Source organism: Phoxinus phoxinus (genome assembly GCF_949152265.1).
Source record: "Phoxinus phoxinus genome assembly, chromosome: 20".
Classification (NCBI taxonomy): Eukaryota; Metazoa; Chordata; class Actinopteri; order Cypriniformes; family Leuciscidae; genus Phoxinus; species Phoxinus phoxinus.
This window is the reverse complement of record NC_136895.1, coordinates 19,614,534-19,630,990: the sequence shown is the minus strand read 5'-3', so window position 1 is coordinate 19,630,990 and position 16,457 is coordinate 19,614,534. Positions and strand designations below refer to the sequence as shown.

General features: G+C 39.1%; 2 protein-coding genes across 2 annotated transcripts in view; both read right to left on the bottom strand.

The window, feature by feature from the left end:
- The window catches only part of ahr1b (aryl hydrocarbon receptor 1b), a 42,653-nt gene extending 35,844 nt beyond the window's left edge, over positions 1-6,809 (bottom strand). The window contains exons 1-3 of the mRNA XM_079593167.1: positions 6,781-6,809; positions 5,585-5,732; positions 3,587-3,774 (exon numbers count right to left, since the gene is read on the bottom strand). Of these exons, the coding sequence (XP_079449293.1) occupies positions 3,587-3,774; positions 5,585-5,625 (229 nt within the window). The 5' untranslated portion in view covers positions 5,626-5,732; positions 6,781-6,809. The remainder of the gene's footprint in view (positions 1-3,586; positions 3,775-5,584; positions 5,733-6,780) is intronic.
- A 1,919-nt stretch (positions 6,810-8,728) lies between these two features.
- The window catches only part of ahr2 (aryl hydrocarbon receptor 2), a 59,320-nt gene continuing 51,591 nt past the window's right edge, over positions 8,729-16,457 (bottom strand). The window contains exons 6-11 of the mRNA XM_079593166.1: positions 16,124-16,263; positions 15,687-15,889; positions 15,468-15,577; positions 15,150-15,291; positions 13,301-15,065; positions 8,729-12,541 (exon numbers count right to left, since the gene is read on the bottom strand). Of these exons, the coding sequence (XP_079449292.1) occupies positions 12,434-12,541; positions 13,301-15,065; positions 15,150-15,291; positions 15,468-15,577; positions 15,687-15,889; positions 16,124-16,263 (2,468 nt within the window). The 3' untranslated portion in view covers positions 8,729-12,433. The remainder of the gene's footprint in view (positions 12,542-13,300; positions 15,066-15,149; positions 15,292-15,467; positions 15,578-15,686; positions 15,890-16,123; positions 16,264-16,457) is intronic.

Genomic DNA, 16,457 nt, shown 5'->3' with positions numbered 1-16,457 from the left:
TGTTTAAATAGCAAATGCATTTGGGCCCATTTGTGTGCCCATGGGCTGGTCTGAAAACGAGGTGTGTTCAGGCACATTGTTGGCATGTTGCTATTTTGAGGCAACTTTTGACCAAATGAAACCTGGTCTAAAGTCAATGACGCAATATTAGTAATGTGCGCCTATAGGCGGGTTCAAAGCGCACGTTCACTTTGTCCCATAGATGGTCTGCTTGTGCGCTTTAACCTGCGCGAACAGATCTGTTTCCTCTCTGGAGAAGCGTTCAGTTTTTCTGCTTGCAAAATCCACCACGTAAATAGCGAATCCGCCATGGCGTGAGCGCAACTGGCTTTTAAAGGGAATGGAAGATGAGACTCTGATTGGTTTATTGCACGTTACGCCCAAAACACACCCATTACTCATTAAGAGACCATGTGCCGGGTGCGCCGACCATTTTTCCCGTCGTTAAACTAGGAAAAGGGGAATCGGACTCGCCCTAAGTGCACTTGCCCCATGAGCTTTAGACCACACGCTTAGATCGTTAAATTAGGGCCCGAAGAGTCTAGCATGGCTCCACCCTCCTACGTACTTCCGTTCAATTTTCACTTTCCATCAGTACGTCGTCTGGGTTTGCGGTATATTCGCGGGTTTTCTCCGGACAATTTTTTACCGGTCCAATCAGCAAACAGAGGGAGTGGCTGAGAACGATGACGTTGAGGTTGTGCGCTAGTCGTGCGTCACGACCAAACGTTAGCGATTGGTTATGGCAGATCCAGAGTGGCTCTGGGCAGATCCAATAGTTTTAAACTTCAACAGAGGACCCGCCTACAAGGAAGTTAAAGGACAAGTTCGGTATTTTACACTTAAAGCCCTGTTTACAGATCGTATCTGATGAAATAGAACGGTTAAGATTAAAATTTGGACACATGCTCCTGTCCCGAGAATTTTAGTTTTATTTAGCGTTTGTGGACCTATTTTGCCAAACGCGTCACACCCAGATTCTTCCGTTGAGAGCTTGAATAATAGACACCAGTTGGTGGCGATAATGCACCTTTGCCGATTGCAAGCAAACCGCTGGCATTTCATTTAATACACAGAAGAAGCAGAAGAAGAAGCGGCGGAGGAATACCGTACCTCACACAGCACATTCAATACAATCAATGGAGTTGGACAAACACTACGATAAAACCTGTTGGAATGCATCTTTTTCAGCGTTTTTTTTTGGGCCCGTATCAGTGAACACCCCTGACCACTCGGTGAGTTTCACGTCTTTGTAAACGAAAGTTTAATGTGTTTTAGGAAGGAATCTTCCAGTGGCCATAGACAACCATTGTGTGGGGGTGGGGGGGAAGCGAAATAAACCCAAAATTCTCGGGACTGGAACATGTGTCCAAATTTTAAACTTAACCGTTCTATTTCATCAGATACGATCTGTAAATAGGGCTTTAAGTGTAAAATACCGAACTTGTCCTTTAACGCTTGTCAATGGAGGCCAGACTCTCTGTACAAATGAAATGTACGAGAGTCTGGTAGGACCAAGCTACGAAGAGTCTAGGACGAGTTCGAAAAATTCAAAATGGCGGGAAAATTTTTCTGACAGAACACAGCATACTAAAATAAAAGAAAGTATTGTTTCTTTGTAATTTTTCATCTAAATTTAACTTGCTCTGCTTCTAAAACAACTTTACTTATTCTGGTGACATCACCAAGTCCTCCCTTCCAACTTCCTGTCATATAGAGAGAACTTATTTCACAAACCAATCAGTTCTGATGAATAAAAATCAAGTCTTCGCCTATATTTGTTTCACTTGGAAATCAACACATGAATGTTTTTTTTTTTTGTGTGTGTGTGAAAATATCTGAACATAAAAAAGCTCTGAAGCAGTTTTCATTAATGTTTATTAAATAATATAGTGCCTGTTTATTTCGAGACATCAAACTCCTGTTGGAGAGTAATAATAGCTTGAAAGTAAATTGAATGACAATTCATAATAATTATCCTTGCAATAACATCAACAACATCGTCATTGATGTCGTGACGACTGTAATTGTCAGTGACATCATTGAACAATCAGCCATTGTTATAAAGCAACAACACAAGATGATTCATAAGCGCAGCTACGTGCTAGATCCCTCAATCATCCGTTCGCGTTCACCTGAACAGCCATTTTAAACCCCACTTCCTTAAATAAACACACCCCTCCATTTTATAAATTCTTTAAGCTCGTTATGTTTAATTATTCATGCCTCAGAGGAGGCCCGTTCCCGCAGTGCAGCGCAGCACGTCCACGCTCCATTCCAGAGTCACAGAGACAATGACATATTTTCCCAATAACACTGCGATTACAGACGCAAATTTGCTCCGAGTTTGTCATTTGTCGTCTGAATGGAAAGAAAGAGTTATCCTTGAGCTGCAGAACTCACACGATCCACCGCCGTAACCGCGTTGACGTATTGTTATGATGTTCCCTTCATGTTAAGATGGAAGGGAAGGACGAATGGACAAACCGGGGCAACAACAGCTTCGGCCAAAAGCTTTGTGTGTGAATCCAGAAAACGAAGGATAAAGTGCTGATGCTGGCGCTTTTCTACGCTCAAACCACAAAACCAAACAAATGATACTGCTGAGACGGAGCTTCACAAACCTGACACTAACAAGCAAAATAACAAAACAAATCCAATCAGCTTAGGAATGTAAATATGGGAACAGAAATACATATTTAGGGGCGGGGGAAGACACAAAAAACAATGTTTATCTGTTTATCTATCTACCTAAATATCTGCTTGTTTGTTGACTTGTTCAATTATTTTTTCATTCGTCTGTCTATCCGTCTATCTTTTCATAAATCTCTATATTAATTTGTTTGTTTATCTATTTGTTTGTTTATCTGTCTGCCCACCTCTCTGTCTATATGTCTGTTAATTTATTAATTTACATATTTGTTGTTTATCTTTCTGTATCTGTCTGCCTGTCTGTCTGTCTGTCTGCCTGCCTGCCTGCCTGTCTGTCTGTCTGTCTGTCTGTCTGTCTGTCTGTCTGTCTGTCTGTCTATCTATCTATCTATCTATCTATCTATCTATCTATCTATCTATCTATCTATCTATCTATCTATCTATCTATCTATCTGTCTATCTGTCTGTCTGTCTGTCTGTCTGTCCGTCGATCTATCTATCTATCTATCTATCTATCTATCTATCTATCTATCTATCTATCTATCTATCTATCTATCTATCTATCTATCTATCTATCTATCTATCTATCTATCTGTCTGTCCGTCTGTCTATCCGTTTGTCTGTTTTCCTGTCTATCTGTTCATCTCTCTGTCCTGTCTGTCTATCAATCTATCTATTTGAGTTGTTTAGGTATTCAGTAAGTGTTCTACATGACAGTCTATAATGAATTAAGACATTTTAAGTTGTTTTTATTTTCATTTGTCCTCAGCTTAACTGAAATTATGATCTTTCCCACTGTGTCTAAACAGCAGACTGTTATGACTGACCCCACATTATGGTGCTACACACAATCCTGTCAGTCTCAGCTACACACACACACACCCACATCTCGTCCAATAAACACACCAAGTCATCAAGCTCCACGTGAACTCACCAGAGAAGAAGTTCTTAGCACGCAGGTAACTGACACTCAGACGCAGGATGGAGAGTTTGTCCAGGCTGCTCGTGACCTCCTCGGGAAACGGCAGGAGACTGGCCAGCCGGTCCAGCTCGGAGTTCAGCCGGTCTCGATGGCGTTTGGATGGGTTCGACTTCCCCCCTTCAGCTGGGGGCTGCTTCACCCTGAGTACGAGAGCACAAGAACCAACTCTTAAAATCACATTCAACAGCGTTTTTCATGACCCGGTCTGTTTGGACAAAGTCACGGACAACATGAAAATACTGAAGCCACATTCAGAGTGTCCCACAAGCTGTTTTTACTAAATTTACTCAATTGTCAACTTTCCTACTCTACCTGTCACGTTTAATAATTTTGCATATTGTTGGGTCTGTGCTGTTCTTGGTAATACTAATACATTTCAGTGTTTGATTTTAAGGAAATTTGTCTGTACCTTAGTTTGTACGAACAATCACATTTGGGACACACACACACACACACATACACACACACACACACACACACACACACACACACACACACACACACACACACACACACACACACACACACACACACATTTACAGACATAATGATGTGTATACTGTACAAACTGTATATTCTATCCAGTAACCCTAAACCTACCCGTCACAGAAGACTTTCTGCATTTTTACTTTAATTTTTTTATAATTCTGTATTATTTATAAGCTGTTTTTCCTCACAGTGACCAAAAAATGTCCAAACATTTTAGATATTGCCATCTTCGTACGGTTTACCTGAACCACACACAACGGGCTGTTATAAAACATAATTTGTCTGTTACTGTAAATATGATTTACATGATAAATTTTATTCTAATCTAAATATATCATAATAAACAAAAAACTTCAATAGATCAATAAAGATATATGAATTCAAAAAGGGAAAATTGTAAGGAAACAATCAATACAGACACTAAAGTGATTGGCTAATTGAAATCTTAAAAATAATCAAAATATACTGAAAAATATTTTTTCAATATTAAACAAAAAGCTATAATTTGTAAATCTATTATTTAAGAGTATAAAATAAGCTCTGAACGGTTTGCAAAATGTAATATGAGATTATGATACCTATTTGGTTTACACTTCAGCAATGATGTGATTTTAAATTCAATAAATGGTGGCAGAATTATATAGGCTAATTAAGGTGTTTTATTACAATTATTAAAATAGTAAATTTAATTGTTAGCAATATACATTCTAGGCTAAATCTAGTAAACATGTATTTAAAAAAAATAATGTTCTAATAAAAATGTGGCCTATTATACGCAAAATAACAATAATCTATTATAATTTGTAAATAATCATAATTTAAATAAAATATTATGCAAGATAAATTAATAAATACAATATACTGCATGATATAAAATATATAACACAGCTATGTGCATTAGGCTATATCAAATATTTGCGTGCAGCGCTCAATGTTCACAACAGAATTTGGAGGTTTTAACTTAATTGAATTTCACGAAATTTAACGTATTTGTATTTTTTTTTACCTGATAGTTTAATTTTACCAAAAATTGAAAACGAAAAGGCCAAAACACCGTATATAAGTTGACTAAATGAGCAAGAGTGCATGCACATTAAAACAAATATCGCAGCACTGGGTTGTAAAACTCATACCAGTGAAGCTTTGATGAATTTAAATAGAATAATAACTGTAAATATAAATATTTACTTTAGACAGATGGGACAGATGGGCCTAGAGAGAAGATTACACATGCGATGTGGGTCAGACGTATATTTTACTATACTGTAGGCTACTGAGTTTTTGAGTCAGAAAGACCAACAAAAACTTCGACAACCTCAATTATCAATGAAAATTGCATGACACTAATTATTTGTTTGTAGCCTATGGTCTAATTATGGACCACAGTGTTCACTACGCCTACACACACACACACACACACACACACACACACACACACACACATGTATTTGTATCACTTACGCTCTTTGCACTGGTTTTCTTCTTTTTCGTCCTGCATACATGTCTAAGGCGTCAGTATAATCCAACTCTTCGGGTCCAATAAATTCAACCCACGATTTCTAACAGATAGTAAAATCCCGAAGACCCACTCTTTCTACGTAAACAAAAACTGTAAGGAAAAAATGATTTCTTGTACAGGCAATGAATGTTAAAATTCAAAAATAAATATAATATTGTATCAATTGTGCAAAAAGGCACCCAAAGCTACAGCTACAACATGACCAAACTGCAATTCATATCAGTCCTATAAACTAAAAACGCCAAAAAAGAGATGCAAAAAGTGTAATTCCTCGTCAAATATATTTCAGCGTTCATAAGAGAAGTGACAGCAGGTCCTCGTTATCATGTTCTTCATCCTCAGTGCGGCTGAGTTTGTGTAAACAGCTCTCCAAAGTCATTTGCTTGGTTAAAATAATACATTATAATCTATATTTACACAAAACCTAGAATCATAATTTGTTCCAGGCTTCGTGTCTAATTCATTTTTTTGGCCGAGCTGCTCCACTAAGTCCTCCAACTGCGCGCCCCCGACATGCAGCTTGCAGGGGCACGCGCATTTGGTTGACCAGGCAACCGGCACAGATTTGCGCAGGAGCGCGCGCAGAGCATCAGAGGCCACGGCATTAAAGGCAAAGGGGAAAAAATCTCCTAGGATACAGGACGTCAGACTTTACGTCTCCCGTGATTGGTCAACGGAGTTCAAAATTACGATTTCTCGCTTGTGAATATTAATAAAGAAACGTGACGCGTGGTCATAAGCGTAATGGATTTGCTGAAAGGCAGACTTTTGTAATTAGGTGCAACGAATGGGGAAGAATTTGTTTATGAATATTAATGAGCTTGCAAGGTAGTTACACGCATCCTGTCGCAAACTGACCTGTCAATCATCTTGTCAAAGATAAAATCCTCCACATTTAATTTCCTACCGTATCGGACTCGGAGAGAAATGCAGAAGCACGTTGATCTGCTGTCGCGGGTCTTTCATGCAGAGAACTCTCCTCTGCATAATGATGCATTTAAAAGTTAATGGCCAAACGGATCTTTATAAAAGTCCAAATTGTTATTGCAGATGAAATATAGCACGGATAACCAAATAAATATTTTTCTATCAGGTTAAACTTTGATTAGTCACTCAAACCTTTATCTAAACCTCTCACCGTCGGTCGCGCATATCCGCCATGTTTTGTAGTTTTTTCGAAGCACTTTTTACTCGTGTTTGTAGTTCCTCCTCCAAAGCGCGTGCAAGGCTATACACTGTCTATGGCAATATCGGATCCACACTTGAAAAATCCACCGAAAAGAATAGACCATCCGGGGACTTCTGGCATAGGCTACTCTTTTCAACCTATCCTTTGGGACACACTTATTTGAATCTCACATAGGGCCTACTGTTTAGGATGGATAGCAAGAATGCTCGCGAGGCTGATTAATAGGCTATTCGTTATAATCACTTCTGGCCAATAAGCGGACAGAGCACCTCGCAGGATTTGTTACAAAAATCGCATCATCTCTATAGCTATCTTTTGAAAATCCCTGAAATTAAATAGGCTACAATAAACATTTAGAGCCTAAATAAATATATTTTTTAAATGTCTATGTTTTATTTTTAATGTAAAGGCTACGGTAGAAGATAGATAGGCTACAATAATAATACTAGGCTAATAATCAGCACGTTGTTTCTGTGGAACAAATTTACGCAGTTATTAATAAATAATTATGATCGAGTTGACTCCCTAAGGAATTCCAGTAATATTTTAACGGGGTGATAATAATAATAATAGTACATTTGTGCAGTGAGAACTTTTCGTTTATTAGTTTAGTCATTCATTCCCTATTTACCGTTTTATTGCCATATTATATGCATATGCTTGCAAAGAGGCCTGTTGCAGAGTCAATTCCCTTTTGCAAACTTCTGTTATGACGCATCATTTCCTGCGCTTTCAGAAGCGTTTATTGCTGTTCGGCATTTATTGACTATAATGACGGTATTATATAATACTCGTTTATGGACCACAGCAAAACCCCTTCAAGTGCATGCAAGCTACTGGCTCTTCCATACACATTGATTGCACACATCTGTTTTATACGCATGCATTGGGGCAGTAATGAATAAAAGATGATAAAAAATGATTGTATATCTCCCCAATTTTGTTTTAGGACACCATATAAAACGGTGGCCAACCACACCGGCAAGTAGTTACAAGAAAACCCATATTATTTATTTGTTGTTTCGTCAATTAAACACGGCAGAACGACTCGTTTCAACACGCCTTGTTAAAAGTTTAATTTAACAGTAGTACAGTAGGCTTATACATGACGAAATTGTAGGCCTACATTATATAGGCCTATACTGGCACACATTCAAAATATATACATTAGCGCCCCCATGTGGTAAACACACGTAAACTACATCCATCTGTCTGATCTACAGCCAAATGTAGTCAATGCTTAAAATTGTTGATTGGCTGTAGTAGTTTTTAATATGCTATTGGGTCAGTAAATACGACCGTTGGGAATGGAGGAGGACAAGTGAGTAATAAAGGGAAGGGATTTAAATTTAAACCAGAAATGACCACGAGGCCCTGTTTACACATCGTTTTGGTCGATCGGATCACAAGTAGACGAGGGACTGAGACACATATGGGATGAAATTAGACTCATAATGATTAACAAATGCATAATAATCCATGAACTTGATAAATGTTGCAGATGTGTTTTTACTATCCACTACCAAAAGCCTTTCAACTTGCGTGTGTATACTTTTTCGGTATCGATCTAATTTTATTCATTTGGACAAGCGCTTTATGATCCCTTTTATGATCCCCTTTTATATTTAGCGTCGTCCACTTGTGATCCGATCGACCAAAACGCATCTTAATAGCCTAACAGGTGTAAAAAGGGCTTAAAATACATCTTTGACTGGATCTATGATGACTTGGACAACATGAATAGCTTTTTAGGCTAAACGATGGTTGTCATATGATATCTATCTATCTATCTATCTATCTATCTATCTATCTATCTATCTATCTATCTATCTATCTATCTATCTATCTAGTTTTTGTGCATTTAAACAATGTCCAATAAAACGACCAGCTAAAGCCATTGAGTCATTGACCCCCGTTTAATATTATAAAGACATCAATAATGAGAGGCACAACACAAAAATTAATCCATTGATAATACAAATACAAAACAAACAAAAGCTATATTTTATATATATATAATATAGAAGTGTGTGTATAACTTTTATTTGTGGGACATCAATTTGCATATAGATTTTACAGTTGTGCGGAACAATGTACAAAATAAGATATATAGTAGCCTACACATAAAAGCATTAACAATGATGGGTGCACAAGCAAAGAAACGAACATACAATGATACAACAAATAAACAAAGATACTGCATTTAAAGAGAGGCGTCTCAAACATGTTGTTACGCAAGACACAGGCATCTGAAGTGTTATTATTTCTTCCTAAAGGATTTGTAGTTTAGTGGTGAATTGGGAGGATGACGTCCTAACATGTAGCTATGATTATTATTTTTTATTAGTTCAATGCAGAGGTCGATTATTGGTGTTTTGTCCACTGTGAACCAATTTTAATTAATGGCATTTTGGAGGTAGGCTACAGGAAATGAAAGGGTCATTTTCTGGACCACTAAACCTTGTCTAGTCACAAATTACTAATATTTAGGCACCTTACTGAAGCCATAAACATGAAATGCTACTAATAGTCTAATAGTAGAGTTTCCTAAGCAGATGGACTAAAGCGACAAGTAATCCGTCATCAATAAAAAGCCAAATTTCAGTTGAAAACATATTTAATTTAAAATACAGTGGTTCTCAACTGGTGGGTCGCAGCCCAAAAATTGGGTCGCAGGTCTGTTTTGATTGGGAAAATATGACCCGAACACATGCGTTTTTAAACGGCGAAGGACTGCAGGAGTTTATATTGTTTTGAATTTAATATCAAATTAACATTATTATAAAACGCCATTAAGGGCATTTACGTAAGCAAAGCAAAAATTAGATTGAAATTTTTTTCGTTTTCAATTTCACACAAGTTTGAAAAAATTAAATTGCGAGTATTTGAGATGCATTAAATACTAGCTATGAATAAAATGGCATCTCCGCCATATAAAGCGATTAAACATTTGATTGAAATGACATTTGTATGATAAACGCCACTGTAAAATCTGTCTTGAAGCAAAACCACTTGAGAACCACTGATTTGATATCATCACTGTGGACGGAGCTTTATCGCGTCGAAGGACATGGCGTGAAAGATATTTTAAAGCATGAAAACGAAAATCAGAGCAAAAACAAATCCATCGCTTTTATTTGTGCATAATCTGTCAACTTTACCAACCGATAAAACGGATCAATTAGCCAACTGATCATCCATCAATCAAAACACCATTTAGCGATTTACTAACCTCCTCTCTTAACCAGCAGACATCTAGCAATACAACACAGAACGCTCTAACATTACATCAAAGCCAACTCCTTTAGCTTTCAGTACAAACGAAACCAAAAGGGAGAAAAAGTCACTGATCTCAGAAAACGAAAGCTGTTTTAAGGCACTTAAGACGACAAACGGGCAGAATGCGTGTCCTGTAACTGTGAGGCTATGTACAACACTCAGCAAACTAGCATAATCGATTCCGTCCATGCTAACAACAACCAGTTGTTAAAAACGTTGCTTCTCAGATTCAATTATAGCTGCCATTTCAATTCCTTTCCTCCTCTGCAAGCCACGATCATTTCATCCAAAGAGAGTGAAAACGGGAGGGAATAAGTGAAATATCCTTTGGGGAGAAAGAAATTAAGGCACACAGTGTTCCCATTTCAGATGATGAAAGGAAAAGGCTTCGGGTGCACGAGTTTGTGGTTATATATATATAGGCCTATATATAAATTATATATATTCGCTGTTATTATCACACCAAACTTTCTGTTCTTACTGCAGGGTGAAAGAACAAATCTCAGAAGCAACAGCTGTCGAAATCACAAGTCTCTACAAGAAAATGAATGTAAAAAGCCTTTTCAAAAAGTAGGTAGTGACCCTTTTTAAAAAAAACAATAAAACCATTCAGTCATAATTCCGCAGCTACGAGAAATCTCATACAAATATGTTTAGGTATATTTACACATTCAAAATGCTGAATCAAATGGCTTTAAATTCTTCAAGAAAAGACAAAAAGGGCTCTAAGTGGTCTGCAAACTTTGGGCCTAATTCACAAAACACTAGAGGAACATTTCTGTGTAAATTGCATTCAATTCTATGCGTACAATTCACGCAGGAATAGTTTTACGAACGATTCACAGGAAAGGTTTTTGCACACATTCTCTACACTGTGCTTGTTCTAAACTTTTTGGCTGCTGCTGTATTTCCTGACTGACCAAGAACGACACTATAGACGAGTAAAGAAGTCATTCAAATCTCACTGTGGCCTTAAAAAGTAATACAATATTTTTTCGACTAATATTTACTTTTGTTTGGGATTCTTCTTGATGACTAGTCTGTGATGTCTTCTCAAAACTCTCTTTTTCTCTCACTGTATTCGACATTTCCTCTGGAGGCAGGATACGCTGGCTGCTGTGATTCATGGCACGCAACACGATTTAAGAATTACTATTCTTCTATATAAGCGAATAGAAAGCAAGAGTGTAATCAGCAAATTAAAAGCGGAAAAAATGGCTCAATGGCATTTCCATAATTTCGATTATATGCATACAAAAGTACAAAAGACGATTATTGAACAAAAAAACTGAACAAATAAATGATAAGCAATAACATTCAGATATTGTTGTAATACACATGAAACATATGGTTAAGGCCAGCATAACAGGGTGGCAAGAGCAGACGGTACTAAAGGTCTTGTACTGTTTCATTTTTACTCCTTGAATGGAAAAAGTGTTGTGTAGCAGGAACGGGGACATATTTTCTGGGACTATTGATTTCGATGGTGTTTTTTCTTTACCCAAATTTGCCTTCGGGAACTTTACAACTTGTAGCTGTTGTCCGTAAAGAAGGTCAAGCTTCTGGGACAATTTTGCTGTCAACAAATCAATGATTTGTTCTGACAGTCCAATGGTGCCACAAAGGTCATTGGTAGAGTATTGATTTCTCTAGACAAAATGATGTCTTGAAAGTGGGGTAGATTGATAACGCTAAGGTTAAAGGTCTACATGTGGGCAATTCCACATTCTTAAGTGCATAGGTGGCAAAATAAAAGGTCCTGGATGAGGCCATTGCACTCTCTAATGAGATAGGCTTTCCCTTTTTGCCCACTAAATAGCATCTTGTGTGCACCTTGAATTTATTTCCTCAGAATCTTGTCCCCGTAATTAAAAGGTTGCTCGATTCCTTTTGCATACTTCATAAATGAACTCTAGGCATCCTCGCGCACACACATATACACAAACACACACTTGCTCACACACCTCTCCTTGCCATTACACTCTCTATCCCACTCCAGAATGGCGGAAAAAAGGAAGAAATCCAATCAGGGATGAAAGGACATGCTTTAAAAAAATAAATATGAACTTTCTTTTACTGCTTATTTCTCATCAGGGAGGGTGTGAATAAGTGAACAAGTAGATAAGTGTGAAAAAATGTGTGGTAAAAATTGCTTTTAAAGTTCTGTAATGTCTTGTAGGTTTTCAGCCCAGAGTGTCATCAGAAGCGGATGCATCTCTCTCGAAGGGACAAACAAGTTGCTGTATTTATGTGTGCGTTTTTTTCCTAGAAAAAGGCACTGCAATGTTGATGTGTCAGTCGCTGCGTTGGGTGAGATCTACCACTAATAGTCACAGCAATTGCTTTGGTTGTTCTCGGAAAAGTAGGTGGTTCCGTTGGCCAGTGAGGGAAAGAGGTACGTTCCTTTCTCCTCAAGTAAACGGTTTGGAATCTGTGAAGGGACAGAATTGAAACCATTAAAGGAATGTTTTGTCCATTCCGTGGTAATCATGTCATGATATTCATTAAGTTGTGCATGGAAAAGAATTTAAAGCAGAACTCTCTACATTTTGAACTTTTGCACCCATCCTGTGGTTACTGACAAATTATTTTGATGGCTTCCTTTAATATTCAGGGTTTTGTACTTTTTATGAAAGCATAATTCAACTAAGACAATGGGTTTTGTCTTATCCATTTTTTTCTTCATATCTAAGCAAAATGGACAATATAACTGAAATATACTGAAATTAATCAAAATTGAGAGCTTGAATATTAGAATTGAAATACATCAAGAAATATGTTTAGTCACCCAGAACTACTCTGTATTGCCCACAAGTTGAAACAAAATGACTGAGCACATTGTGAATAGATTCATCTTGAGTATTTGTCTACCTCAGAAACTCTACTTCTTCAAAAATACTTCTTTACACATGGTGACAAAAGTTAAATCCCAAAACTGTTCTTTCCCACAAAAGACTTGTGACTGGTGGTAGAGCTGAGATAACCCAACCTGTTAAAAAAAAGCCCTGTATGTGTGATGACACATTTAAGCCTGGGGTAAAAACAGGGCAGTTCTGCTATTCTCAACAAACTTCAAGACTCAATCTAAAAATAGGGAGTGAGCATACACGTGTTTGCTTTGATCGGTGATCTAGAGAGCACACTAGTTTAAAGTTATAATTATACAATGGATTAAATTAGTACAGTTTACCTGCGGTGTCTGGCCATTGCAGGAGAGATACTGCTGTGCAAGTATGTTATCTGGAGTTAATCCAAGTGGGACTTGACAGGCCATGGGGCTGATGTTGGTGTCCTCCTGTGGGATGACCGGCGTGTCCACGGTTGACTCGCCAGGACCTCTCTGGTAATAACAGGATACTTGTGTAGGACTCTGGGTAATCAGACCTTTAGCCCTCTGGCAGGATGGCATTGTAGATACTGGATGGGCAGAACCATACTGCATCCCATTCACCGAGGGTTGAGGCGTGCTTGTGAACATGCAGCTGTTGGAGGTCTGCTGAGGATAGACGCCATTTGCAGTTGTCTGGGGCAGGAAGGCAGAACCGAATCCTTGTGCGTTTGTGTGCGACAGTTGTCCAAGCGGGTCTCTTTGGAAGTCTTTCACTTGGCCGATGAAGCCCGTCATATTCTGATGCCCGCTGGGAAACAATTTAGGGACCTGCTGAGGGGTAGGCTGGGATTTCTGCCAGGCAGGCAGTCCCGCATTGGCAGGATTTTGAGTGTGAAGAGAAAAATGTCCTTGTAAGTGGGTAGTTGGGCCAGAGTGCAGTCCTGCATCTTGTGAACCTGAAACGTTACGGCCGCAAGAGTTCAGCAGGTTATCCACCATATTGTTGCTGTCGGACACCCACTGAGGGTTCTGACTGCTTGACGGTTGTTGGGGAAGTGAATTCTGGAAGCCTATCGGCAGGGTGGAAGTGCCCTGCAATAGAGGGCTTTGAAGAGGGAGAGTCATTGCGTTGGGATGGGGCTGCTTTCCAGTCTGCAGGTTTCTCTGGCCACATGGCATCATTCCGTTCTCTTGCACGGCACCTTGCAGACCAAGCCTGACTTGGCTCGACTGCTGACTACACTGCATGGCAAGAGAAGGATTAAACATGATGTTATTATTGCTGGGCATATTTTGGGTTGTCTGGTCTAGTCCAAATGATTGGACGAAAGTGTCGGCAGGTAAAATCTGTGGCCCCATATGGGTGAGCTTGGCCATCCCTCTTCCAGGGCTACTGGCATCCACTCCATCCTGGATGTTCATTCCGATGAACCCACCTGGACCTTGGGATCCACCAAGCATCCCTGCCTGGCAGTTGAATGCCTGGTTAGCAGCTATGTTATTCTGTAACTCCGGCACCTCAACAAATGGACCCTGGTCCTTAAGCTGTTCAGACATTTGAACACCACTGTCCTTGAAAAGTGCATCCTCGACATAGGAGAGGATGTCGTCGGTGAGGATTTTGTTAAGATCCATATCATTGTTGTAGTTCATCCTGAGCAGAGTGTTCTCCCACTCCTTCAGCTCCAATTTGTCCACATCAAAATCCTGAAGGTTGTCGCAAAAAGTGGTGTCCCCGATAATCTGCTGCAAGGTTTCCATCATGTCCTTTACCACACCTTCCTCCTTTATCCCAGCTACAGTGTTTGTGGCTGACGGCTGCCAGGTGTTCCCAGGGACACTGAGCAGGGCGTGGCTATCCCTGAAAGCCTTGTCAAGCGTAAACTGTGAATTGGGGTCATTGTTCTGGTTGTAGATAGAAAGATCCTGGTTCAGCACGGAGCCAAGAATAGAATCTGGGTCCAGAGATGGAGGTTTGTTTATCTTCTGGGGTTTGCACTGATTTTGAATGTCAGTGATGATGTCCAGTGTGGGGCCAGTCTCATACAAGACACCCTCACCAGTGGTGCAGTTAAAGGGTAGCTGCATTTTCCTTTGACTGAAGTGTTCCTCACCCTCCTCGTTACTACAAAATTCAGACATTATATTCATTAGAAAAACAAGGAGATTAGCTCAGCAACGACATTATTAAAAAGCAGGTTTTACTTACGTTAGTGCTCTCTGTCGAACAATTATGAAGTCTGGCCTTCCTCCTTTATAAACAAGCCTAGCATTGGACTGCACCCATATCCATGTACCCCATTTCGAGAGAAGTCTGAAGACGGTTAAACCACTTTCTCCTGTTTTTATCACTATGAGAGAAAGTAAGAGAAAATATATATATTTTAAAAGGTCTTCTATAGAAATCAAACTGATAGTCTTATGGAATTCATTAACTCAACTCATCCAAAAGCCAAGCTGAACATCTAAGAATGGACTTGGCTTTGATTTAATAGTAAATACTTGGTCAAGGTCTGATATAACTCACTTCTGACATGGTTATCAGCACAGTACATCATGTCAGCAGCGTGAATGAACTGATAACCGGAGCCTCTCATACACAGCTCAATCTCAGTGTAGCCAAGAACCACCTTCCCTCTGCAAAATGAGAAATAGATAGGAACATTTTTTAATACTGTTTATACCACTTCCAAATAATTTATTGGCCCAATCTTGATGTTGTCTTTTACTTCAAACTCAAAACTACCTTGTGTCGATACCCATGGGTGTGAAGTCCAGCTTGTGTTTGGTTTGGAAAAGAAGAGTCTTGCTTCTGATTTCCAAGATTGAGGGTGGCTGGAGGGGTGTGGCTATGAGAAAAAGAGCCAGCTGAGGGTGGGACAAGGTCCCATCTTCCACCAATTTGTTTTGCCCATAGAGATATTTCAGCCTCCCCTGGAAGTTCAGGGCCTTAGGGGCAAAGGGAAGGACATGAAAGTCATTTTTAGCCCCATGAAGGTCCGACACTGAGAGTAAACAATCCACAGCAGATTTATTTACACAGCTCTTGCTGTTACTGTTACTGTGTCATTGTGTACACATAAAATCAAACATGGTTGAATATAACACAAAGTGTTCATCTAAAAATATATACATTTTGGTTTGGACTGGCATAAAGGTGTAATAGACATCTAGGATGTTTACCAAGAAGCCTGATGAGTTGTCAAGGAGGCACCGGAATCGGCAGCTGAAGCTTCGTTCCAGGAAAGATGAGTTTTCTGGAGGGATGTGTTGAGGGTTGTAGTTTACCATGTCTCTGGTGATGTCACTGCTGCTCTGCATTGCTGAAGACCAATTGGTTTTGCCAAACAGAAGAGGAAAACAGTGATGTAATCGGCTGTGAATCACTACCTGTGTTCATCATCCTGGGTTTATACAAGGCTCCATTTTATAAATCTGAACTGATCCTCCGACAGCTTGTTCTCCACAAACATACTTCCTTGACTCAGTAATGATGACAGCAGAAATCTGCTCATTG